Source organism: Pimephales promelas, chromosome 23 (assembly GCF_988280905.1).
Source record: "Pimephales promelas chromosome 23, fPimPro1.hap1.1, whole genome shotgun sequence".
Classification (NCBI taxonomy): Eukaryota; Metazoa; Chordata; class Actinopteri; order Cypriniformes; family Leuciscidae; genus Pimephales; species Pimephales promelas.
Window position 1 is genome coordinate 13,911,121 of NC_142791.1, and position 25,753 is coordinate 13,936,873.

The window sequence follows — 25,753 nt, forward strand, 5'->3', positions numbered from 1 at the left end:
TAATGCTCTCTGTATACAAGTGTAGCTTTGTAGAACCCTACATTGTATTTCCCTATAAAGTGCACAAAGTCCCTTTAAAGCTTGAACTTCACAGGATTTACAGGACAGAGAAGTGCCCCCATGAAAAAGACTTATGATAGGGAGCACCACCACTGACCCCAGGTCAGTAAATAAGACTCAGCTGGCCAGCCCATCCAGATTAAATAAAGCGGCAAACTGCCACTCTCGGGTTGCAAAAGCTCCACTTCTGCAGCTGGTTTTAATAAGGTTTCCTGCTGGCTCATTCAAGATGCTCATGCTGAGAGGGTCAGAGGGGTAGGCTTGACCAGCAAGACTCAGGCACGGATGGGTTTAAGCTGGGAGTGCAGGGTAGCATAACATTTGGCCTACTTCACTAAGACCAAAGTAATTACCATCAAACTTTTTTTTAGAATTTTCAAACTACTAAAAGAGTAAAATTGACTAACATCAGTGGGTCTCATTCATGAAACACGAGGAGAACGAATTTTTCGGAAATTTTCGGATTCATTAAAATGATCGTATTTTCCAAATGTTAGTTGGTACGCAAGAAATCTACACCTGCTCCCAGCCACGCGTAAATGGTGCGCTTAACATCCGAACGTTTTATTCACTAATAAGGCTGCATTTTAATTCACCTTAATCGGGTACGTATTTAAAACAGCATTTTGAAAAAAATATTTTTTATATAGTAATTACATACGGTTTTTCTTTTTACTTTTATTATGAGAGCCAGTAATAGCAGATCTGGTGATCGATGGCAGTCTTTCTCCAGTTTGAATAAGATTTTTCCGAAGTGAACTAATTCATTTTTTGCTGTCAAGCTTAATGTCGAACCATTTTCTTCTCACTTCTGGGATTGTTGGATTTACAAATGAATTTCCATTAACTGCATCTGTAATATGCTGCCAAGCTTCCTTTTTTAGGACCTGATACGCCACTATGTACGCATGAAAATAAAATGTGTTTTGAATGAACTTCTGATAATTAAACTTCAATTTCTGTATCGGAGAAATCTTTCTTTTTCATTCCCATTCATGTTATTATATGCCTCTATATAGATGTCAGTCCGATATAATGGGCAGGATTTATGGTAATTGAGAATGAACGTGTACGCGCATGCCATTTACGACTGGTTGGAATTCATTAACACACACACACATTTCACTATCACATCTGACGTTTTCGGGAAGGTCTCTTTACGAGCAAATCACTCTCATATTGACTCGTATATTTACGAATGTTTCATGAATGAGACCCAGTGTTTATGACAGCTGAGTTAGGTCAGGTGGAAAATATAATGTAATATTACACATATGTTGTCCATATCTGATTAATCACATTATGTGTAAGACGTTTGAGTTCATCAACCACCCATGCAAAGAGGGTAAATAGTCAAATAACCAGCTGAAGGTGAATATACCACAAAAAAATGTACAATTATTTAATGCCTTGAGGTAAGGAAATGTTATGACATCATATGCAAAACATGGATGACATCAGCATAAAAGTTGTTCCAAGTTCACTCGTACATATCCAGCCTCCAGCGTCAATATGACCTAGTAACGTTGAAATTGCTGAATCCACTTTACCATACTAGGTGCTCTCCACTGTCGCTATGTTCCCATATTCCATGGTGATAATCTCTCCATATGCAATGCTAATTAATTAATGGTTAAATAAACAGAAGGATAAAGTCTAATGCCTCCCACATCCTCCCTAGTCACTAGATCCAAACACCGATCTGAAGCAAAACAGATTAAGAAATAGATTTCCACTGCTTTTGTCCTAAAGACACAATAGGCTCAATGTTTTTTTTTTAATTATTGGGGAAGAATGGGATAAAATTCCACTCACACACCATTCAGGATATCAATGATAGCATTCCAGGAAGGATTGAATGCAAAAGGTGGTTGTACACCTTATTAGGTCTTTGATATGAATATATTTTTAGCTTTCGATTTTTTCGTCCACCCCCTGGGTGTGTGTTTATCTCTCCGTAACAGTTTTTCCAAACCAAAATCAAACCTCTAGTTCACTGGTGTGGTTATAATTCTCCAAAGGCATGTATTAAACAGATGGTTGGCAGAAAAAAAAGATTGTCAGAATCCACTAACACTACAAGCTGTATTATACTTGAGCCAAGGGAATGCAAGACTTTTTTTTCTTTACATGACCGTCTTCCATGCTGATCTATACCACAGTTATGAGCTTAAGAGAGAAATTACAGGGTTCGCTTTTTGGCATGCGTTCATCCACTGTCGGATATATCTCTCAATGAAACAAAAGAACTCTGTAATCTCGGGTAATTTAATTCTTTTCTGGTGTAGAAAGCAAAGCCGCATATTTGTACTAAGCAGAGCGCCATCTCTTATTGATCATTAATTTTCCTGGCTTGCTTCAAGCTCTTTTTTCCCCCCTGTGTCAGTTTATTTGCTTAAGTTTGTTATTCTTTGGGTAAAATCATTATCATTTCCAAAAGTCTGGGGATTCGGCAGGAAAAGAAACAAACCTCAAGTATGGACTTTCTCTGAAAGATATGTGGCCCGACTTCAAACGGTCCTCGGCAAAGCTTGTTTCAGGTGCTGATAAAACAACGATCTTTATTTTCGACAACATGAATGGCATCATGTGACGTACTACAAGAGAGTCAACTTGGCAGCCTCCCTTCTAGCCCTCAAAGGAAGTGAAAATAATCTCATCTGATTGCTATCACCTGTGTTTCTTAAAGCTTCCAAAAGTTCTCCACAATCAGGGCAAGTGTTACAAAAACTTAAACTCGATATATTCTTTACAAGTCCAAATGAGACACCACAGCACTCGCTCACAGCACGTTTTTTTCCCCTCGCTGCTCTGTACATCAGAGAGCTCTTCTTGTAATTTTGCCTGCTGAACAAATCATGTCCTTTGGCTAGTCTCCTCTGGGTCAGTGGTAAAAATAACTGCTTGACCTCCGGCTTCATGTCTCCTCCGAGCTCTATTAGTAGCTGTCTTGCTCTCTATGTCCAAACCGCCTTCTGAATCGTCCAGTGTTATTAATATCAGCTCTTGAATTTAATGCATATAAAGCAGGTTCTGACCTCACAGGTAAAGCGTCAAGAATTCAAGAATGTAGCAAAGATCTGATGTGTTCACATTATATTACTCTGTGTCCAGGCATTTTCTAGCAAAGCACACTTGGTGAGGACAAACATTTGTGTTTACATTGAATATTTAGTGCTTTTCGCTTCCTTGCATAGGGCCTGTTCTCATATCAGGTCTTTTGCGCGCAAATATAGGCGCGCGGTATGCGCGCTCATAATGGAAGCGACGCGCTCGTTTTTTCCAAGCACGTTCGCGCCGCATCAAGATAAAAACATTTCAACTTTTCAGAATGCCGCAAGCGCACCATAAGCGCACAGTAGGCCACATGACAAGAACCAACCAGGTTCCCGAAAGCATCGTTAGCCAACTATGATCGCAAGTTCCGTCGTTATCAGCATAGTTCAACTAGTCGGTGTTTCCCGAAACCATCGTTCCAACGAAAATTCGCAAAGAGCATCGCAAAGTTGTGTGGTTTGAACGACAGCTCTCGACCTGTCGTTAGAGGCATCGTTTCGATATTGCAACACATACTGGACGTAATAAATCCTTATCTTGAACAATATAAGCAAGCTGACATTCAGTACAACCGATGCCTTTTATTTAGAATACATACAAATGTAATTTACGTCTTTTAGGTTGTCAAAAGATTTGAAGTAACGTGTTTGAAGAGTGCGCATGTGCGAATGTGCATACTATGTAAGAACGAGCCAAATATTGAGTCTGGTAATAAAGCAAAATAACTGAGAACAATTAGAAATAGTCCTCAAATTACATGTCTGTAATTTATATAAAACAAATCTAGCGTTAATTGGATCTCAAACAGTTTCATTATAAGTAGTTATTACTCCACCACATGCGAAACCAACGTGGTTGAACGATATTTTGCGACAGTGGGTTTCGGGAAACAGTCGTAACTAGCTAGTTGATTTTTCCAACGATGCATCGCACTATGGTTGTGAATCAGCGAACTACGTCGTTGTACGGGAAACGCACCCCAGAGTGCAAATTAGAATGTGGCGCGCCCAGCGTTTTCTACGCGTTTAGGCGCTATATGTGAATCTGGCCTTAGGTTGCAGTTAGGTAAAGTTGTAATAACATATTTTAAACATTCTTGAAACAGCACCTAAAAAGTAATCGAAACAAAATGATTTTGGAATGTTTCGAAAACACCTACTTTAAATAAGTTTCTTTAGACTCAAAATGACAATATAAAGTAAACAAAACCAGCTTTTAAATGAATGCAATCTGTACATTTGAATGAAGCATTTCAAAGACAATAAAAATACCGAAATTCATCAAGTCCATAAACTGCTTACGAACAGACTTCACCCATTGTTGGCATCGATTTGGGATATTAACCACAACAACCAAATATTTAACTTAAATCTGCAATCCAAAGTTTTTCCTCTGTCGCCATCTCTGTTCGAAATCTGCAATCTATTGTGCTTGCTGCGATAATAGTTCATTTTTGGTTATTGATATGTGTGCGGATGTTTAGAACAGAAGACTGTAAAAAATGTATTTGTTGCTCCTTCTGTATGAAGACCAATCCGACACAGAAACATTGTCTCAACCAATGGCATGAGTTTGGGAAACCTGTCTGAAAACAGATATTATTTTTCCATTTGGTAACACTAGTGGCAAAAATATTTCACACTTACATTTAATTTTTTTTCTCTTTTAATGAAAACTTTATGATTAAAGCTATATTGTTATTTAAAAAAAAATCCTGGTTTAATCCAAACGGTCTAATTTTCTGCCCCCAAAATTCTTTGTCTCTGAGCCAACAAATGTCACCATGTAAGAACGACATTCCCAGAGCATGATAGTGTGTTGCAGCCTTCTTACCCCATATTTGCACTGACGGGAGGAGGCACCGTACTGGAAACGACACTGTTCATCTGCATCGTACACCTGCCCTGGAGCCACAGTGGGGTACAGGAAGTCTCGTTTCAGAGGCTCATTGTCCAGACACGTTCCCCGACCTGAGCTGTCAAAAAAACAAACCTTCAATGGGATTGGCTCCTCTACAGAGGTTTCATTTGTGACCAACAAGAGGAAAAAAAGTGTCTCATGCCAAAAGCTCAGATGAAACGAAATGGGAAGGTGTATTGTTAATAGGAATTAGCGAGTGAGAAACCTGGAAAAAGCAGAACGCAAAATGAGGGGAGGAAGCATGAATGACAAACAGTGGCCATAAAAGACTGAGATTTGGACTTATATGGTAGGCTACTGCGGTGCGCCTATGGAATCCTTTGAAGAGTCAATAAAATGACGAAAGAGACCGAAGGAGCAAAAAAAACGCAGAAGGTACCGGAGGTCACGCGTCCAGTCAAGAGTTGTGTTTAGTCTGTTTAGTCAGATAGAAATATGAACGTTCCCAAGAAACCCTAAAAAAAAAAGGGGGCCAGTGCTCCGTCTGCAGTGAACAAAGTCAAAAAATAAAGCCCAAGAAGAGGCCAGACAGTGCATGTTTTGCTGGACTGTGTTTATTCTGGGTTCAGAAGTGGATCTTGTTTTATTCTCGGCGTCCCTGTTACGGACGCTTTTCCCCCCTCCCTGGCGTGTGCAAGCGGCTGAGAGACGTGTCCGCCCCACGCTGCTGCTGCTGTCCGCCGGAATAAAACAGCCAATTATTATCTCGCTCGCTTTGCCAGCAGCATGCCGCGGAATACGCTCTCCTTCTCTCTGAGGGAACAGTGGGCTCGCTAACAACATAAACGCTAACATTTCATACTGCTGGAGAGCAGGCGGCTCTATTCTAGGTCCTGTCTGGCATTCGCATGATTGCTGCAACTGAACGCTGAGCTGCAACCTAAAGCATGTTAACCAACCACCCCACCGTGCGCTGCTAAAAGCAACATTGCCTCTAAAGAGAGCGAGTTTACATTGCATCAGCCAAGACACACTCGCCCTCTGACGGTTTGCCATTACATTTTCAGACACTTTCTACATGGAATACGGGTCTAACTCGCACTTTTATTGGTCTGAAGATGGAAAAATGGAAAGGAGTGGCTTTAAAACTTAAATTATAACTATTTGTTTTCATGTAAAGAGGGCCGGAGCAAGTGTGCATTGGGGCTTAAGCTCATTAAAATCACCTAGTTCTTAAATCCGAATCTTTTTTTAATGAATTTAGCTTTATTTAAAATAAAATAGCAACAACATATATATATATATACACTCACCGGCCACTTTATTAGGTACACCTGTCCAACTGCTCGTTAACACTTAATTTCTAAGCAGCCAATCACATGGCGGCAACTCAGTGCATTTAGGCATGTAGACATGGTCAAGACAATCTCCTGCAGTTCAAACCGAGCATCAGTATGGGGAAGAAAGGTGATTTGAGTGACTTTGAACGTGGCATGATTGTTGGTGCCAGAAGGGCTGGTCTGAGTATTTCAGAAACTGCTAATCTACTGGGATTTTCACGCACAACCATCTCTAGGGTTTACAGAGAATGGTCCGAAAAAGAAAAAACATCCAGTGAGCGGCAGTTCTGTGGGCGGAAATGCCTTGTTGATGCCAGAGGTCAGAGGAGAATGGCCAGACTGGTTCGAGCTGATAGAAGGGCAACAGTGACTCAAATAACCACCCGTTACAACCAAGGTGGGCAGAAGAGCATCTCTGAACGCACAGTACGTCGAACTTTGAGGCAGATGGGCTACAGCAGCAGAAGACCACACCGGGTGCCACTCCTTTCAGCTAAGAACAGGAAACTGAGGCTACAATTTGCACAAGCTCATCGAAATTGGACAATAGAAGATTGGAAAAACGTTGCCTGGTCTGATGAGTCTCGATTTCTGCTGCGACATTCGGATGGTAGGGTCAGAATTTGGCGTCTACAACATGAAAGCATGGATCCATCCTGCCTTGTATCAACGGTTCAGGCTGGTGGTGGTGGTGTCATGGTGTGGGGAATATTTTCTTGGCACTCTTTGGGCCCCTTGGTACCAATTGAGCATCGTTGCAACGCCACAGCCTACCTGAGTATTGTGTCTGACCATGTCCATCCCTTTATGACCACAATGTACCCAACTTCTGATGGCTACTTTCAGCAGGATAATGCGCCATGTCATAAAGCTGGAATCATCTCAGACTGGTTTCTTGAACATGACAATGAGTTCACTGTACTCAAATGGCCTCCACAGTCACCAGATCTCAATCCAATAGAGCATCTTTGGGATGTGGTGGAACGGGAGATTCGCATCATGGATGTGCAGCCGACAAATCTGCGGCAACTGTGTGATGCCATCATGTCAATATGGACCAAACTCCCTGAGGAATGCTTCCAGCACCTTGTTGAATCTATGCCACGAAGAATTGAGGCAGTTCTGAAGGCAAAAGGGGGTCCAACCCGTTACTAGCATGGGGTACCTAATAAAGTGGCCGGTGAGTGTATATATATATATAAGCCCTAATGTTCCCTTATTTATTGTTAGCTTAATATAATAAAATAGTTAATGCGGTTGATAAAATCATACATTGTATTGACAAAAAGGCATATAAAAATATATCTAGATGTCTAAAAAAAACATCCATGGATCTGGTTTCTGTAGTGCATTTTTAGAGGAAGCATTAGGTGAAACAGGGATATCTGGCTTCCCACCACAATACTGGAAGTCTAATCTAATTATAAAACTAAACCAAATACATTGGAAAGGAAAGAAACACATGAGCTCTAGCCTGGGGGTAACCAATGTTGTATTTGGTTTCATCCCCTTAGTTTTCTATTTTTTCCCATGCGTTTGGTAGAATAAAAAACCCTCACTGGGGAGAAAGACAAGCCTGAATATGTCCTCTTTTATTGGAATACACAAACAAAGACTGTTTATTATTTAATTTTTTTAGAGAAAGACAAAAATGGCCACTTTAAAAACAGACATGTTTATTTGACGTCCAACAAAACTTCCTTGGGTAAACTCATTCACACAAGCAGATATGCCAGCAATAAAAGAAAACTTAATGACTAACTATTTACAATATTTTAGCACAAAAACAAATAGTTAAATAGGAAATCACAAAAAAAGGCAATCGTTTTACCTAGTGTTTGATTGATATCGAAAAATGTTAAGCTAGTGATAAGACAGATAATAGTTAGGTCTGGTCCTCTAATCTACATAATTGGACAAGCAGCATTCCAAGAGCACTGATATCTAGCATAAAACACATTACCGTTTGTATCGCTCAGGGGTGCGTTTCCCAAAAGCATCGTTAGCCAACTATGATCGCAAGTTCCGTCGTTATCAGCATAGTTCAACGAGTCGGTGTTTCCCGAAACCATCGTTCCAACGAACATTCGCAAACAGCATCACAAAGTTGTGTGATTTAAATGACAGCTCTCGACCTGTGGTTAGAGGCATCGTTTCGATATTGCAACACATACTGGACGTAATAAATCCTTATCTTGAGCAAAATAAGCAAGCTGACATTCAGTACAACCAGTGTCTTTTATTTAGAATACATACAAATGTAATTTACGTCTTTTAGTTTTTCAAAAGATTTAAAGTACCGTATTTAAAGAGTGCGCATGTGCGAACGTGCTCTATGTAAGAACGAGCCAAATATTAAGTCTGGTAATAAAGCAAAACAACTGAGAACAATTAGAAATTTTCCTCAGATGGCATGTCTAATTTACAAAAAACAAATCTAGCATTAATTGGATCTCAAACAGTTTCATTAAAAGTAGTTATTACTCCACCACGTGCGAAACCAACGTGGTTGAACGATACTTTGCGACAGTGGGTTTCGGGAAACAGTCGTGACTAGCTAGTTGATTTTTCCAACGATGCATCGCACTATGGTTGTGAAGCAGTGAACTACGTCGTTGTACGGGAAACGCACCCCAGTTTGACTGTGTTTGAGTCCGTTTTTTCTTGTTCGATGACACGCAATGGTTGATCCTGCTTTATCTTAATTTGGAATCATTTTGTTTGACAGAGCGAGAATAGACAAAATAACTGGCCATGTTGTGTCTAAGGCCCTGTTTACACCTGGTATTAAGACGCGTTTTGTGGCATCTCACTTTTTGACAAGTGGACGAGGTTAAATACAGGTGTAAACGGGTCTAAAACGTTTTGAGCTTGTCCACTTTTGACCACTTCCAGAGGTAGTTGAAAACGCATTTAACCGGATTGTTTTTGTTGCAGATAGCTTTCGTTGCGTTGTGGCTGTTCGAACACATTCAACGCTCATGTGGTCGAATGTGTTCGAACAGCCACAAAAGACCCGTCTTATCTCCGCCTACTGACCTACAGTAATGCGCAAACATTACGGGAAGTGCGCTAGCCAGACAGGATTTCAACTTTGTCAGCTGGAAACCCACGTTTGGTTTGAAGATGAAAAACAAACCAAGCACAATGTTCTCTCAACATTTCTGAATTCTAACACACACTCACTCTGCTGCTCTCTTTATGATTTCCTGTCATCTCCGGTGGGCTCATATGTAAATTGCACAAGCTTATTTTGTCCATTAGATCGAAAGATCTGAAAAAGCCCACATATTTACCTGGCCATAGACCCTCCCCTAGAAAAAACCAGGACAGAATTGATTGAAAGTGGACAAAAGAGACAGATTAAAACACCAGGTGTAAATGGGAATGTGTCTCCCTCGTCTACTTGTGATCCGATCGACCAAAACGCATTAATAACAGGTGTAGACGGGGCCTCTAATTAAAGTTAAGCAATATTATCTTGTCCAAAAACAGGGTGGCCGATGGTTGAGAAAGAACAGAAATCCAATCAAATGCTTATTTGACAACATTTTTTACTCAACATTTTTCGTTACAATTGTTTTAAATATTTGGTAATGAAAGTTTGTTTATTGTATAGACCATTTCACAAGATGTAAACAACACTGGTCCAGAAACACTTCCTGTTTCAGTTTGTTTACTTCACATGTAAAGAAAACATCTTAAAGATGCTTGTTTAACTTTTTGATTCAGTTTTAAATGTTCTGTTGGTTGTATTTTATCCCAGCTTTTATGTAGTGTTAAAAAACTGAAACAGGAAGTGCTTCTGGACCAGTGTTGTTTACATCTTGTGAAATGGTCTATACTTTGGAACTGACATGTTAATTTTCAATTGGCCAAAAGGCATGTTTATTGTCAATGTCGATCTCAAAATGAGCATACATGTTCGATAGATCAGTTTTACAGTAATACTTACTACTGCAAACAGAAGGCATTTTTCAAAAGCCTCTTTCTTTATTGAAAGTTCCTACTGTACATGTACAAACAAGTACACTGGAACAAGTCGGAATCTACAGCCAAACACACCAGTTTCTGGTGAGAAAAGACCTATCCACACATCCAGAATCTGCTAGATGGGGATGTTGCGGAAATTGACTAGCATTATCATAGCAAAGCTGTTTTACTGCCAAAGATTACATCAAACTGAGATTTTAGAGAAGGCCCATTATTGATGAATTGCTCGGTGCTAAGCAAATCCAAAAAAGGAAGGGAAAGTATTCAACCTCAATCCGAAATGGTCACAGATGACACGGTGTGATTATGCAACAGGGAGTTCATCCCAAACCAACAGAGCAGCGTGTCTTTGTGTTTGTGTGGGAAGTTGGCACACGATGATAAAGCTTCTGATGCCAGTGATGGCTGTGATGTTAATCTTCTTCCATGAGGTCATTCACCAGGAAAACTTTTTGACAGCCATGGCAACCACTATTCTTTCCTTTCGTCTTACGTTAGGCTAACAATTCACAGTCCTGCCTATGACTGCCTACTACAGATCAACCACGCTCTCGTCTAGCCTTGAACTCTTTCAAATCGAGCGCTTATAAAAAATAAATTCACAATTTTCACAATTCTAAAGTGGCATAAAGCATAAAAAGAATCTATCTGCATACTCTTAACTAGGGATGTGCGATTAGTCATAATTGATTTTCGATTTTGATTTTGTCTTCGGTAAAGCGACGGTAAAGCGATTATTGACTGACGGAATCTGCCCTATTACCTTAGCTCCTCCCCTGAGTGATCTGTACACAGTCCGCCATGTTTATCTGTTACATCACCGACTGTGTTCATGTGAACTTTGTGTGTTTTTGACATGTAATTGTGTGTTTTTGACATTTTAAATGCAATAAGAGGCGAAAGACAAATTAGTTTAAAACTCACGGGACGCGCCATCTGACATACAGTTTCTGTGTGCGAGCTTCGCATGTGTGCGCTCAGAAAACCATATAGCCTATCAGAAGTTTAGATTGATAGTTTTTAAAACACATGCAGATAATAAACTTTCATGAAGATAAAAAAACACAATGTCACGTGACAGAGATACCGTAGAGTTGATAATTGAAAATAAACAGATGTTTTGTTTGTGTCCGAGGCACCTGTAAAGGCTCTTGTGGAAAGTGGGGCGGGGGAGAAGCGGTTCATTTGCATTTAAAGATACATGCACAAAAACAAGAATGTTTTTCCTTCCACTGAAAAAATGGCATTTACAGGAGACGTAATAATTAATTTGTAGGGTATTTTGAGCTGAAACTTCATAGACAGATTCTGGGGTCATTTGAGACTTAAAGGGGCATAATTGGTACCCTTTGAGCAAATCCCAGCATGCATTCTCTTAAATGCATCAGGTATGGTAGAATAGAAATGCTGCTGCACACTAGTTTTCAGGAGGGTTTGGTAATTTACATATAGAAGCACAAACTGAGAGGAAATAATAACATTTTCATAGAAATATTTAATATGTATTTATTTGAATTTATTTGAATTTATTTATTTTATTATAATAAAACTGTTGAAAAGTTTTTAAGGAATATTTTAAGTAATTTGAAGGAATATTTTAATATTTTAAAGGAATTTGGGTCTTCTCGGGTCCATTCGGTAAAGGCACAATTATTTAAAGTAATCTTCCCTATTGTCAAAGTTTTCGAACCCGCTAAGTTCTCAGGATTTCGGATCAAATTTAGATTATAAAATCTTGAGCATTACCGACAAAAGATGCATTCTTCAAATCCTCTTTTCACTTACTCCAAAAAGCTGGTGATATAGTCCTTGCTGCAGGCTGACCAGGAGAAGGGGTTGGTGTTGGCTGTGATATGGGCCGCCATCAGCTTGGCTGTCTCGTGACCTTTGGTCCCGCAGGAGTTCCCGATCCCATCGTGGTTCATGCCGAAACTGGGAGACAAGCGGCAGATCATGAGCTTTGATGGATCATGTCAATCACAAGGCTCACCCTGCAAACAAGCAACAAGCTTGGGCAGCTCTGAAAGATCAGGAGCGGAGGACATCTCCTTCAGCTAAGCTGTAAAGAGAGGCTTTTTCTGACTCGGTAACAGCTGTGAGAAGAGGACAGATGGGTCAAAGGTCAGGGGCTGTCTGGAGCTCTGGAGGAGGGTGAAAGTTGTAATCACCACCCTGATCCCGGGCTGTCAATCAGTAATTACACGTTTGAGCAGACATCAATTGGACAGCCATCTCTTAATGAACCTGGCCTGCATTTCCCGTTCCTCCAAGCTGCTTTCATCTGCTCATGGGCCATCGGCGTACAAGACTGCTGAAGCATTCAGCCACATTCCTTGCCGGCAACTCCACAAATACATCATTTGAGCCGTGCAAATTTTGTTCCCTTACATATCTGTCTGGATATTGTATGAAAAAGTTAGATCACGTTACAGCAAGACCTCGAAGCTTTCGTTGCCGGCCGGGGTCTATCCAAAATCAGTCTCTAATGCATATAACCCCCCCACCACACCACATCACACAACTCCTCTGTGTTTTTTTAAGGCACACATTTATGACATTTCACTCTACTCTCAATATAAATCAGTGCGGGAGAAACCTTCCCCACAAGAAGTAGCGGCTATTTTTACAACTGATCCACAACAGAAGCAGACGCGAGACATAATAGAGGAAATTGCAATCTCGCTGAACTTAGCCGAAAAGCTACGTAGACCAATAGATCATGGTTATTTTTCTAAGCTTTCAGGATAGGGTTCATTTGTTCAGACTGTCATTTGCATAAATATGTGTGTGCAGGCAGTACACGCTTTGCATTTTGGCTTGAGGAATATACATAATAATGACCACAATAAAACCAATCCAGACCCAAATATCCTATGAGAACTGAAAGCGTCATTTGTACAATATTGAGTCATTTTTCAACCACAAGGACACCAATAGAGTCTTGATCATCTCGTTAAAGAACTAACTAAACCCTAAACCAACTTTTTTTAGTTAATGATCTGTAAGAATGGATCTTTATTAATACCAGTCATTGATTCGAGTAACTTTTTTGACATTTGTGTATAAAGTGTTTTATTTCTACAATATATGGTGTAAAAACGTCTTAGTGCTGCCCTCTTCAGGTTGAACGGTGGCTATTGCAGTTGAATTTTCTTATTGGATGTTCCGCACTTTGTGACGTACGCAGGTTTCAGCTCACCACGCTCTTGGTACGAGCGACAGTATAAAAAACAGCTTGTTTCGACAAAACCACTGTAGCAAGTCAGGAGCTGGAATTGCGAGTATTGAAACCGATCAGGATAGAGTGTTTTAGCATCTATCTCCGCTGGGGTCTGCCCACTTTTTCAGCATTTTTCAAATATTGCCAGTGGGTGGAGTCAGGCTCTGACTAGGGGTTTAGTTACCCTTTAAACATTCATGGTTGAATTCACTAAACAGCTACAGTTGTATCTGAGCTTATTTTGCTTTCCTGTAGCTAAAACAGTAGAGTGTTGGCACTTGCAACACCAAGATCATGGGTTCGATTCCCAGGGAAGGCAAGAACTGGTAAGAATGTACAGTAAATGAGTACTTAGAAAGTCGCTTTGGATAAAAGCGTCTGCCAAATGCATAAATGTAAATGTTATTCACTTGCAACCCGCAATCCAATTCAACCTGATACTGCTCTGAAATAGGCGTCAAAATAAGACAATGAAAAGAAAAAACATTCTTTAAAAAAATGGTTTTGAAACAGTTAACACCCTGAATGCATCTCGATCATTATTTTAAAAAAAAAATTGTTTACATATATTTTTTTAAAGTATAAAAAGTATATATTTTTTACAAATATCATTACATTTATTCGTTATTTTACACCACATGACCCTTTACAGCCTGAATGAACTGTACCTAGTCATAAAAAAGACACATTTTTGACACAGTCGTGAGGGTCTCCATGTGTCTGCATGTTTTTGCATCACATGACCTTTATTTGGCGAATAAAAGTTTTCCAAATAAGCTGTTTTGTTAATTGAATAATTTTCTTTACCAATAATAAAAAACAGAAGATTACATGAAAATACTTTTAAGGTTTTCTTTAGGAAAATGTCCTGGTGCAGGAAAAATGATTTTCAATCTGGCTTGCAATTAACTCGTCAATTAACAAATAGAAAGAGAAAATATACTTACTTGTGTCCGATCTCATGTGCAATAGTGAAGGCAGAGCCAAGGCCTATATCTTCATTAATACTACAGCTCCTCTCTGGCTCACACATTCCGGCTACAGACGCCAAACCTGGCCACACACACACAGAGAGAGAGTGATGAGGTCATGTCAAGGTGTAGAAGTGCTACACTGAGTCACCACCATAAAATGAGATTCTTCACAATAACCTCGAAACCACTGAACTTGAAGCTGGTGAAAAGTTTATGCGAAAGTTTTTTTAAATCACTATAGGGGGTGGGTCAACACTAACGGCTAGACGATTAAATAAAAAAACAACTGATGTTGTAGCTGGAAAATGTCTAGACAAGGGGGTTAGATTTATAAATTCTACATCTGGTAACAAGGGACCACCTAGTAATGCAAGCCAGAGCTCAGAATTCAAGAAAACATTTCAATTTGCGCCCCCCCTAAAATATAGATGTTTTTATTATTCAAGGTTTCAAGAGTCAAAGAAATCATTGTTTTCTTAATCCTGTTATATTTGTTTTGTTCCAATTGAGATTTAGTTGACAATTTTTGGATATTAGCACAAAACTGACATTAGCTGAAATTTACTACTGACAGTGTTTTGGTCCCCAGCCTACAGGGACTTGGCTTTCTGAGAGGTTTGTACGTTAAGCGTTAAGCTGCACTGTCATTTTCCTTGCCATAAATAAACAGGCCTGTTATTTAATATGTATGGAATCAAGGAACGTTAAATCTACTCTGTTTTTATGTTGTAACTTTTGTAGAAAGCCACCTCTGTGTGGCAGCACTGGCATAGGGCACTTAATCTCATAAAACTTTCAAGTCTTTCTGTCCACAGACTACATACAAGATAACTGAAATGTAACATCATTATTGACTGATTTAGAACACTCTTCATAGACAGAAACTCATAAGTCATTCAAACAACATTGTGCCAAGTACACTGGACTAGAGACTCGTGTGTGACAATTCAAACACACACACAAACTACTTTTGTCAATTTTAATAACTTTAATTAAGCATTTTTAATCTATATACATCTTGGTTATTTAATATTAAAGAATGAATTTATAAGGAGGAGTTATTTTTTTCTCCCATAATTTTTTCCACTGTCTTTGTTCTGGGATTGCCATCACCACAAACATCTGGGGGGTTAATTGTGATGAAAATACTACAAATACTTAAAAATTTAAAATGTAGAAATTCTGAGAAATATTGGTCGCTCTTTTCCACGCAGTCACAATTATTGGGGCTTTCAAGCATCAAAATCCAACCACAAAATGATCATAGCAGTAGGCCATACGACTATTTTTAAGCATTTTTTTAAAAGAATTAACTAATTATCCTTTTAATTGTCCTAAAGAAGTCTTAATTTAACATCACGTCTTACAAAACACATCAGATGTTTCTTCCTGACATGGAAGGAGATGGAGCAAAGATTGAACCTTCAAGTCTCAAAGCCAGCTGCTTCTGTTAAGGGAGGGGATGTTCCCTTGAAGCTATGAAGTGTGTGTGTGTGTGTGGGGGGTGGGGGGGGGGGGGGGGGTTCCCTTGAAGCTATGAAGTGGGGAAATGGGCTTTTTGCGAAATCCAGGTGTCTCTAGTTCTTTTTTCCCCCCTCTGTCCAGCCTGGGAGAGAAGAACAATTCTCACCAGATTACATCTGTTGGTGATTGGTGGGAAGAAAACACAAAACCCTAAAGCTAGATGTACTGTATGGGGGACCATCCAAGATCCAAGAAGCCTGCTCTGGCCTCTGATTGGATCAAACATGTGGTGAGTAGTTTATCTTTGCAAACTGAAATCAACAAGGAGACCTTGGTTCTTTAAAGGTAAATGTACCTAATTTTGGGGCTTATAAAATTAAGTACTGTGAAAGAACGAAAAGAACAAGAAGTAAATGTCCATTTTCATTTGTGTGTCACTTCCATTGCAAGACATGTGACAACCAATGGTGTTTGGGGTCTTAAAATTTGAGAGCCATGTTGGAAAATGATCTGTGAATAACTTAAATTCCTGTCTGTCCCTCATATGACCTCATATTTACCACAAGTTGTATAGTTTATAATACGTTTGTGCTGCTTTTTATGTTATGGCTTGATACGATATGAAGAGTTCAGATGCAAAAGCCTCTAAATGCCATTTGAAATTTTCTTCTTTAATGATTTTTATCAAACTTGTAGTACTGAACTAAACTATACAAGTTTGATAAAAATCATCATTAAAGAAGAAAATTTCAAATAGCATTTAGAGGCTTTTGCATCTGAACTCTTCATTTGTTTTTGAAGTTCTTCGACGTGGATTCTTTGTATTCCTGTTGGTTTCATATGGTTTTAAATGAAAAATAATAAAACGTTTCTACCATTTTCTTTAGTTGAATAAGTAAACAGTACGAAAATATTCTTTACACATTGCAATACATGTAAGTGTACACATTTTAATCATGATATTCAAAACAGTATGTTTTGTAGTAAAAAGTAATGAATTCATAAACATCATAAGGTTTTGGGGAGTCGAACCACATGACATTTTACAACCTGAACTAACTCATCAAAACAAGTTGCAATTTTGAAATATTTAAGTTATACAAGACTCATTTTTTAAGTCAGTTTAGTGTACTTTAAGATGAAATGACTTAAACATCCAAGTTGATTGTACTTTTTTTACAGTGTTCATAAAAAAGTTGATTATGTAATAATTTTGACAGTCTGCATGAGTACTTTTGGTTACACTTTATTTCAAGGTGTCATTGTTACAGCATTATTATACATTTAAGTACAGAGTAATATTAATTAAATACATGTACTTTACTATAGGGTTGGGGTAGGATTAGGATTTGGTTGAGGTTTAGTTGCATGTAGTAGTATGGTAAGTACATGTAACATATGTAACAAAGACACTATTATAAAAAAAAAATACGGTAACACTTTATTTTACAGTGTTTCCTGCAAGTTGGTTGCACCACATGACATTATTGTTCGCACCACGTGTTTTTTTTTTTTTACAAAAAGCAGTTTTGTTTCACTTTATGCTTTCTTTTAAGAAAGAAAGAAAGAAAGAAAGAAAGAAAGAAAGGCATGTGTGACCCCCGTTCCACAGAGAAACTGGGAAAAAAGAAAGTAATAGAGATTTGGCATGGCATGAGGCTGAACTACTCCTATAAGTTGACAATATAACAAAAGAGTATTGAAAAGGTCTAAACCTGACCTCCCGGTGGGCAAAATATTATTAAATATATTGAATCCTAATATGGGATACGAAGGGAGGCTTGTGACTGTTTGGGAGCCATCGCTCCAACAAAGCACTTCTGGCCTCTTTATCTTCCTTATCCAGAGGCCCAAACATGAGCGGACATGCAAATCAAAGGCTAATAAGACACCGACTGGAGGCAAGAAGGGCAAAAAAGGAAAGCGATACAGGATGGAAGAGGGTTAGTGAGCCCAGGCTGACTCGAAAGCTCATTGGTGGGGCTTGTTTTCCTAAGCCGAGGGTCGCGTTGGTATTATCCCCACTCTGCGATGACCCCCAGAGGGCAACACGTTGACCCGAGATCGTGGTGATGCCTCTGAGTGAGTGGGGGGTGTTGGAGTGGAGATGGAGGTGGAGAAAGAGGAGGAGGGAGGAGGGAGGAGGGAGGAGGGGGGGGGGGGGGCAGCAAGGAAGCAGAGCAGATGCCAGGGCAATTAAAGGGACCCGGGGAATGTGACGAATGCGGTCAATCTGTCAAACCACCCCTGGAGTCACAATATTACTTCTAAGATATACGGTTCAGCCCTGGAGGAGGCTAGTTCAGATAAGACGAGGCTTTGACACAGACCATTTAGGGTGTTTGCGTTTTCCTCAGTTATCCCAACATTATTCTTTTATCATGTTGTTCTCGGTTATATATTGTATAGTCTAATTTTCTTCACTCCTTTTCTTTTTTTGGCTTGCACAGGGGAGGGGTAAACACCTCCGTTCTGTAGCAGACAGAAGTGGGAATGTTAGGAAATGAAACAAGAGACAGCGGTGTCTGTAGAGGCAGGCAGGCATTGAGCCATGTTTGAGCTCAACGTGAGCCAAGCAGCTCAATAAAGACCGGGCAGTGAAGACTTTCTCAAAACTCACGCAGAATTATTTGTTACACCATTAAAATAAAGCATGTAGCATTTGGCGTTTAGTGGCGTTTGTTTAAATCGAAGAATATTTGCTTTTAGGATTCATTTCGGGTACTTACCGAGAGTACCGCAGGGTTTGTTCTTATAGGTGCAGATGTCATACCTAAGAGAGAAAAGAAATAAAAAGTGAGGTCTTTAGACGACTGAAATTCATTGGTTCTCCATGAGGTAACTTTTGAAGAAAACATAAAAAACCGTGCAAAACTCGCTGACCAGAGAGTTTGAATGGGGTTGCTAAGGTGATCTGGGTGACATGATTTGACTTGTATGATATTCTGTTCCCGTAGATATGGCCCGGGATTTTTTCACCCATTTTATCATCTGCCTTGTGAAAAATCATAAATATTAGCACAACGCATTTGCCCATTATGCGATTATGGTTCATGTCCGTAACTAGAGATGCACCGATTGGGCAGGGACCGGAATCCGGTCCGTTTTGTTGCCATCGGCACAGGCAATAGGCTCCTCTCAGCATGTCGTGTAACATTATATTGGATCTGTGCATGAGCTCTTAAAGTGACAGCAGCCTAATAAACCTGCTGCCGTCTGTCATGTTAATCAGAGAACAAAAGACAAAGAAAATCACTCGCTGATCTTGACTGAATAACTTTAATTGTAAGCATTAATCTGTATTTCATTTTTACAATGAAGACTATCCAGTGTTATTTTACATTTGATTACTTTTTTTTCTGTAGTATTTCTTTATTTTATATCACAGAAGTATTACAATAAAAGTTTATAGGGCATATAAGAATCCATTATAAATTAACATCTGTTTGTAATTCTTGCCTTAGTTTTCTTGTGTGTGTGTTGTTGTTGTTTATTTTGTAACCCAAACCCTTTCTTTTCCCCAATGGGACTTGTCATCATTCGGCTAACGATTTCGACGGCGGGTCTATATGAAAGAATGCCAAATATTTTCTTATTCCCCAAATGGGGCATTTAACACCTCCTGAAAAATATCACAAGCAGTTTGGCCTGCTGAGTGTGGCCAAAAGCAGGCAGCCAGGCTTTGTTTGACATTGTCCTCAGCACAGAGGAAAGACGCAGAGCCTGATCTGAATCACATTAAACTATCTTTGAAGCTTTGTGTTTTGCGTCAGGGGCTTGGGTTGGGGGCGCAGACGTTATGCACGTATTCAGTCAGACTGGTAGTTGGAAAGTTCCTATCTGCCTTCTATTTTGGTGTCGATCTGAAGATATCCATGTGCTCTGTTTACTGTGGCAGCTGAAAAGGGTCAGAGGAGCCAAAAGATCTTTGAATCTGGAAAATCATACTGGAATATCGCAGCCAGAAAAATAAATAATCAAAACAAGGGTTTCTTTGTGCTCCTTTGCACAGTTTATAAGCAAGTAATACGCTTCTTATACACTTTATAAATTGTGAAAAAAATGTTAACTTACTGTGAGATCAAACCTGATAACAATTTCTTAAGAAAATGTGAGTGGTACTTGCCCATGCAAAACAGTCTGCCACAATACTAAGGTGTTGTGAGTGGTTGCCAGGGCGTTGCTATGCAAATACTAGCTGTGCAGTTGCTAGATGGTAACTTACTTAGCCAAGTCTTGCCCATGCAAAACATTCTGCCACAATACTAAGGTGTTGTGAGTGGTTGCCAAGGCGTTGCTATGCAAATACTAGCTGTGCAGTTGCTAGATGGTAACTTACTTAGCCAAGTCAAAAGAGCCCACCTATAAGTCTCTATGATAAGTCTGGCCACTAGATATTGCTCAGAAACTTTCTTCAGTGCAAATCAGTTTTTTTTTTCATTTATCATTGTAAGTTCCTCAACAAGCTCTGTGATTTGAAGTATCATTTACGTCATAATGCTGTGTAATTTCAACTTCCATCCTGAGGAAAATACAATGAAAGTGAATGGAGCCAATTTGATAGTGTTTCAAATGTAGAGCCACAATAAAATAATGTGCATCATCACATATTAAATCTCTTATTAACCTCTTCTGTCCAAAGTTGTGTCCAATCTTACAACAATCTAAACCTATAAAATTAATGTTTAAATTGGCAAGCTTAAATGCACAAGTTTTAACAGAATAATTACATTTAAGTGACTTTATACAATCATAAGCTTCACATTTCTGCATTTAAACCCTCCATAAAATGGCCTCTTTCACTTCATTGTAAGTGCATGACTGTAAACTTACGAAGAATGAGTCAAAATTTCTATGGTAATCTAACATTACGCCACAAATACGGTCGATTGAACTTGTACTGAACCCAGCATATTCAGTCCCGTACTTAACCCACTATAACAGGTTCAAAATTGTAATGGTGGTAAATGCCTAATAATAAACTACATACCATTAGCGTGACATCAAATTGCTAAAGCTGTATGTATATCCAATACATTATTAAATGCTTTATCTGTAAGTTCAAACAAAACAGCATACTAAACATCAGAGTAAATTAGATGGAAGATTAAATGTGTGTGTGTGTGAGAGACTGAGTCGCTGTTTTGCTTGACGTCTAATTGATGTAAATACTGTACTGATAATTCAATAATAATAAAAAGCAATGGCATACACAGGGTCCACAAGGAATGATGAACAAGGTCTCTGCCTTGAAGACAGGCTTTTAATGTATTAGAAATCCGAGGACAATGCAAATTCAATTTTAGTGGCTCCCTCCTCATCCCACGACTCCCCAAGCAGAGCAAACTCACCAGCATTAGGTACTGTCTCATGAAGCTGGCCTCATTTGGACATCGATTTATTTTGATTTAGTTACTTTAATTTCCCTCAGCTCTCGCAGTGGATCGTGTTCCAAACAAGCAATATTGCATCTCCCCATCATGCTCCGGCCAAAAGTCTAGTACTGGAAAAACATCGCCAGAGAGGTCAGAATGGACCGTCCGTCAGGATGATGTGGTCTTTATCCTGCTAATATTTCTTCCTCATGTACCCGCAGCGATGCTGCAGAAAACGTGGAAAACTACTGGAACTTAAACTATAGAAATGAACACATTTAGTAATTAACTATAAAACTATAATTCTCTTGTAAACTCTTGTAAAGCCACAAACTTCATAAATGACCAAACTATTTCTGCATTTGTGAAAGTTGCAATTGTAAAATTGTTGCAGAAGTTATAAAGTTTACAACGTTTACTAAAATTGTAATAGCTACAATATAGAGCTTTACTATAAATAGGATTTTTGCGTTTATTAAGGGCGCAAAATGAACCTTTGGTCTAATTACACATTGGTAGTCAACCGTTCTCTGAGATTTGTTTTCATGATTATCGAATGTAAAGAGTTTTATCTCTAAAACGGTTTAGCTTATAACAATCGCTAGTTAATACCACTAACAAGGCTCAAAATAGCCCAACACTAACACGGTAGCATAATCAGGGTCCCAACATGCAAACCGAAGCATTCGGAACGTTGTAAGTGTACAGACCGTTTAATAAGAAGACATATTTGAAAGACAGTCCACTTTGCGAAAACAGGCAGGAGTCATCTTTGGAAAACAGTCTCGAGCAGTCGAACCACGAACGCGAGTTCACTTTAATACCGCATGCTTTATACATATGTTGCTGCTGATTGGACTGACACACCCACCAAACAAGAGAAAACGTATCTCAAACCCCGTTACACACTGGTGCAAACTGTTTCCAGGAAACATGACGTTCAACCCGGAAACCGTAGCAAAACGTTGCGCGCCGTTTTGAACTTGAACGTGCCCCAGGCCAACATCAACGATGACAGACAACTGAATAGGACAGACAGGGACCAATCAAAGAAATACAACACAGCTGACAAGACTTTACGAGGCCATGACTGATTAAGGTGTCCATGGCAACTAAGGAGTGGCGGGAAAAAAAAACAAATGAACACAGGAAGTCAAAACACAAACAGAACATCTAACATTTTGAAATAACCATTTTAGTCAAACTCATAAACTATTGTTGCATGAATATTTAGAAATATAGTAAGCTATTAGTGTTCCAAGAACACAAGTTGTGATGTTCACCAAACATAAACAAATAATCACAACTGGGTAGAGTCATTACGTAGAGTCATTACGTTGTATGGTATGCTGTGTTTACTTTAACAGGCTTTCAAGGGAACATCACTCTGATTGTTAAGCTCTCCTCCAGGCTATCATTAGTCATATATGAATTCTTTATCTATTATCTATATAAATGTGTTTTTTTATTTCTTTAAAGAACTCCAATTTGAACATTCGGACTCATATATCAAGTAGTCTGGATCGAGTTTGTAAACAAGTGGTAGAAAAACAAAAAACTACATAGATTGGAGTTGGAGACAACAAAAAATCTGCATGTCTATATATATGGACTAATGAACATTCTCGGATTTGGATTTAATAGCTATTCACTGTTTCACATAAACTATTGTTCATTTTCTTGAGTAAAGCCACAAATAATCAGAACAGATCTCATTAAAACAATAGCTGTAGATCCAAAGAATACAATCTGAACTTTGGAGTAATTTATATTTATTTGAAGTATGTATGTCAATTCATCCACACATGTAGTATAAGACAACACAAGCGTTTTGTTTTTTGTTTTTCTAAAAGAAAAACTCTGACTAAAGTTAAACAAAATCCATTTATAGCAGCAAACCAGTAGCATTTGTTTGCCAGACTCAAAACTCAGTCTGCCAGAAATTAGCAGGACAACGGCTAGTTGTTTACCGGCTGGCTTACTTTGGCAGATTTCTGTCAGTTCAGAAGAATAAACCTAAAATGAAACTTTCTGTAGACTAGCGTCAGACACACCGCCTGTTTCAGTCAATTCAAAAAGGTGTTTGGCCTCCACGTGTTTAGCAAAACACAACGAAGTTAAACAAATTATATGTATAAATAGAAACATCCAATAATCTCTGCTCAAGGAGTGACGTCTACAGTATCAGCTGACGGCGTCAAGGAAGGCTCACACCTGTCCAAACCACACAGTCATGCACCAGTGAACAGCAATTAACAATGACATTAATAACCAGTTTAGTCTCAGTTGTAAATTACCCACCCAATATATATGTTTCCAGTACAAACTGTCAAACTCGAATGCCAAAATGTCAGCTAGCCCTAAAACAAGCCTTTCTTCTCTAATTTGAGCTAAATTGAGGAAGTTAGAAAAAAAAACTGTCTGCCATTTAACAGATTCATTGCCCGCAAACTAATCACTGAAACAAACTACTGTAAGGCGTTTTTGGCTTTTGAATAAACATGATGAATTAAGGCAGGGAATTCAGAAAGGTCTTTATTTAACAACATAAACTGAAGGAAAATCCGTAAAAAAGACAACCTCCAGTCAATAAAAACAATTTTCAATGAGACGGTAACATGCTTTTTTGGCTGGGGTTTTATGGAAACAACTGTAATGACAATTTAGTTCTTAAAGGGTACCTACTATTATGCCCTTTTACAAAATCTTTGTTTTTGGGCTTTACTAGAATAGATTTTCATGCTTGACTGTTTTCACATATTCTCCATTGTTGCAGCACCTCCCTTCCCAGTCTGTCAGTAAGGCTCAGTTTAGTTCTTGTTTCTATGAAGCCCCTCCTCTAAAAAAAGCACAATGTGCTCTGATTGGTCGGCTGGATCGGTGTGTTGTGATTGGTCATCTGATACAAGAATGTTTGGGGAAAATCCACACCCGTAATAAAATTATTTTGGATATACTAACCTAATCTACCAAATATTGGCTAAATGACTGTTTGGCATCAAACATGATTTTAAACAGATGAAGTGTTGGTGTCTTGCATCTGGGCCCTGGACGAACATTTCTTTCAAACAAACATAGTCCTAACCATATTCCCAACCTCAATCATTAACTAGCCCTAAAATCAGATGGAAATAATAGTAACCGACCTTGTAATGAGAACAGCATTGTCGTGATGGGCGATCCCATTCTCTGGGATACTGTTTCCATCCCCCTGATGAGAAAGAATGGATTTCTGCCATTTACAGAAGCTGTCTAGAGATTTGTCTGCATGGTGGTTAATCTCCAAGTTGAGCTGCAACATAGAACGCCAATGTAACATATCAAACTTTGTTTAAGATGACACAATCCGACCCACTGCATTTTCGAATGAAGTCACAATAGTATAAAAAGAATGCTTCAGTTTGTTGAGTTGTTATTATATATATTATTTGGCTGGTACAATGTAAATTGTAGCTCTAATGACATCATCTTTGTGGTAGTTGGATCTTTTGGTTGGTTTCCCAGTCTGAGAAGAGTTATTTGACTCTTCCGAGAACAAAAAACAAAAAAACAGAGACAAACACCCTGGCTCTTTCATTAAAGACATTAATGTAAAACCTTTTACAAAGTTTCCCTGTGGGACAATGTCTAGGCATCTCTGTTCGAATAACTTTTATCTTTAAAAGTGGTCCGACGATTCATGATTCCATCTGTCTTATTCAGCCCAATAAAACAGCAGACAACTGTGAGGTGTGTTTCTAAGCTTCTAAAAATACTCAACGGTTCTACTAAAGACAAGAATGAGGAATAGTATGCATGTGCGTGAGACTAAGGAGAAAATGTCACCTAGCCTAGTCTTGGGAAGTGCTGCTGAAAAACAATGACCTTTTGATAAACCAAAATGCAGATGTAAGGTGTTAAAGGGATTAAAGGGATATTTCAATGCAAAAATTAAAATTTGGTCATCCTCGTGTTACTCCAAACCTGTATGACTTTCATTTTTCTGAAAATAAAATACCCCAAAATTAAAATTGTATTGTCGTTTTTTGTCCATACAATGAAAGTCAATCAAATTCCAAATACAAAAGTAAGTCCAGCGGGTTTGGAACAAAATGAGTTTGAGCAAAACACTGACAGAATTGACATTTTGGGTGAAATATCCCTTTAAGACTTCTGAATCACATTAGCATTAAAACTTCTCCATCACATTAAAAACACTGACCTGATCTTCTGTCAGAACAATCAGTCGGGTTACAATAATGTTCACAACGTTTCCAAGACTGGCATCACGGTAAAGTTTGGCAACCTGACCTCCAGAAAAGAAAAAAAGACACAAAGTCAGCCAAATGCTGTTCGAGTTCTTCTGATGTTCCCTTAAATAGGTATTGAAGACACATTTGAGACAAACACGAATGAGAAAAGCAGGACCAA

General features: G+C 38.8%; 1 protein-coding gene across 1 annotated transcript in view; it reads right to left on the minus strand.

Annotated features, from left to right (window-relative positions):
* The window catches only part of adamts6 (ADAM metallopeptidase with thrombospondin type 1 motif, 6), an 89,341-nt gene that overhangs the window by 51,136 nt on the left and 12,452 nt on the right, over positions 1-25,753 (minus strand). Inside the window, exons 7-12 of the mRNA XM_039677237.2 lie at positions 25,545-25,628; positions 24,490-24,635; positions 18,698-18,741; positions 14,478-14,583; positions 12,096-12,242; positions 4,951-5,092 (exon numbers count right to left, since the gene is read on the minus strand). Of these exons, the coding sequence (XP_039533171.1) occupies positions 4,951-5,092; positions 12,096-12,242; positions 14,478-14,583; positions 18,698-18,741; positions 24,490-24,635; positions 25,545-25,628 (669 nt within the window). The remainder of the gene's footprint in view (positions 1-4,950; positions 5,093-12,095; positions 12,243-14,477; positions 14,584-18,697; positions 18,742-24,489; positions 24,636-25,544; positions 25,629-25,753) is intronic.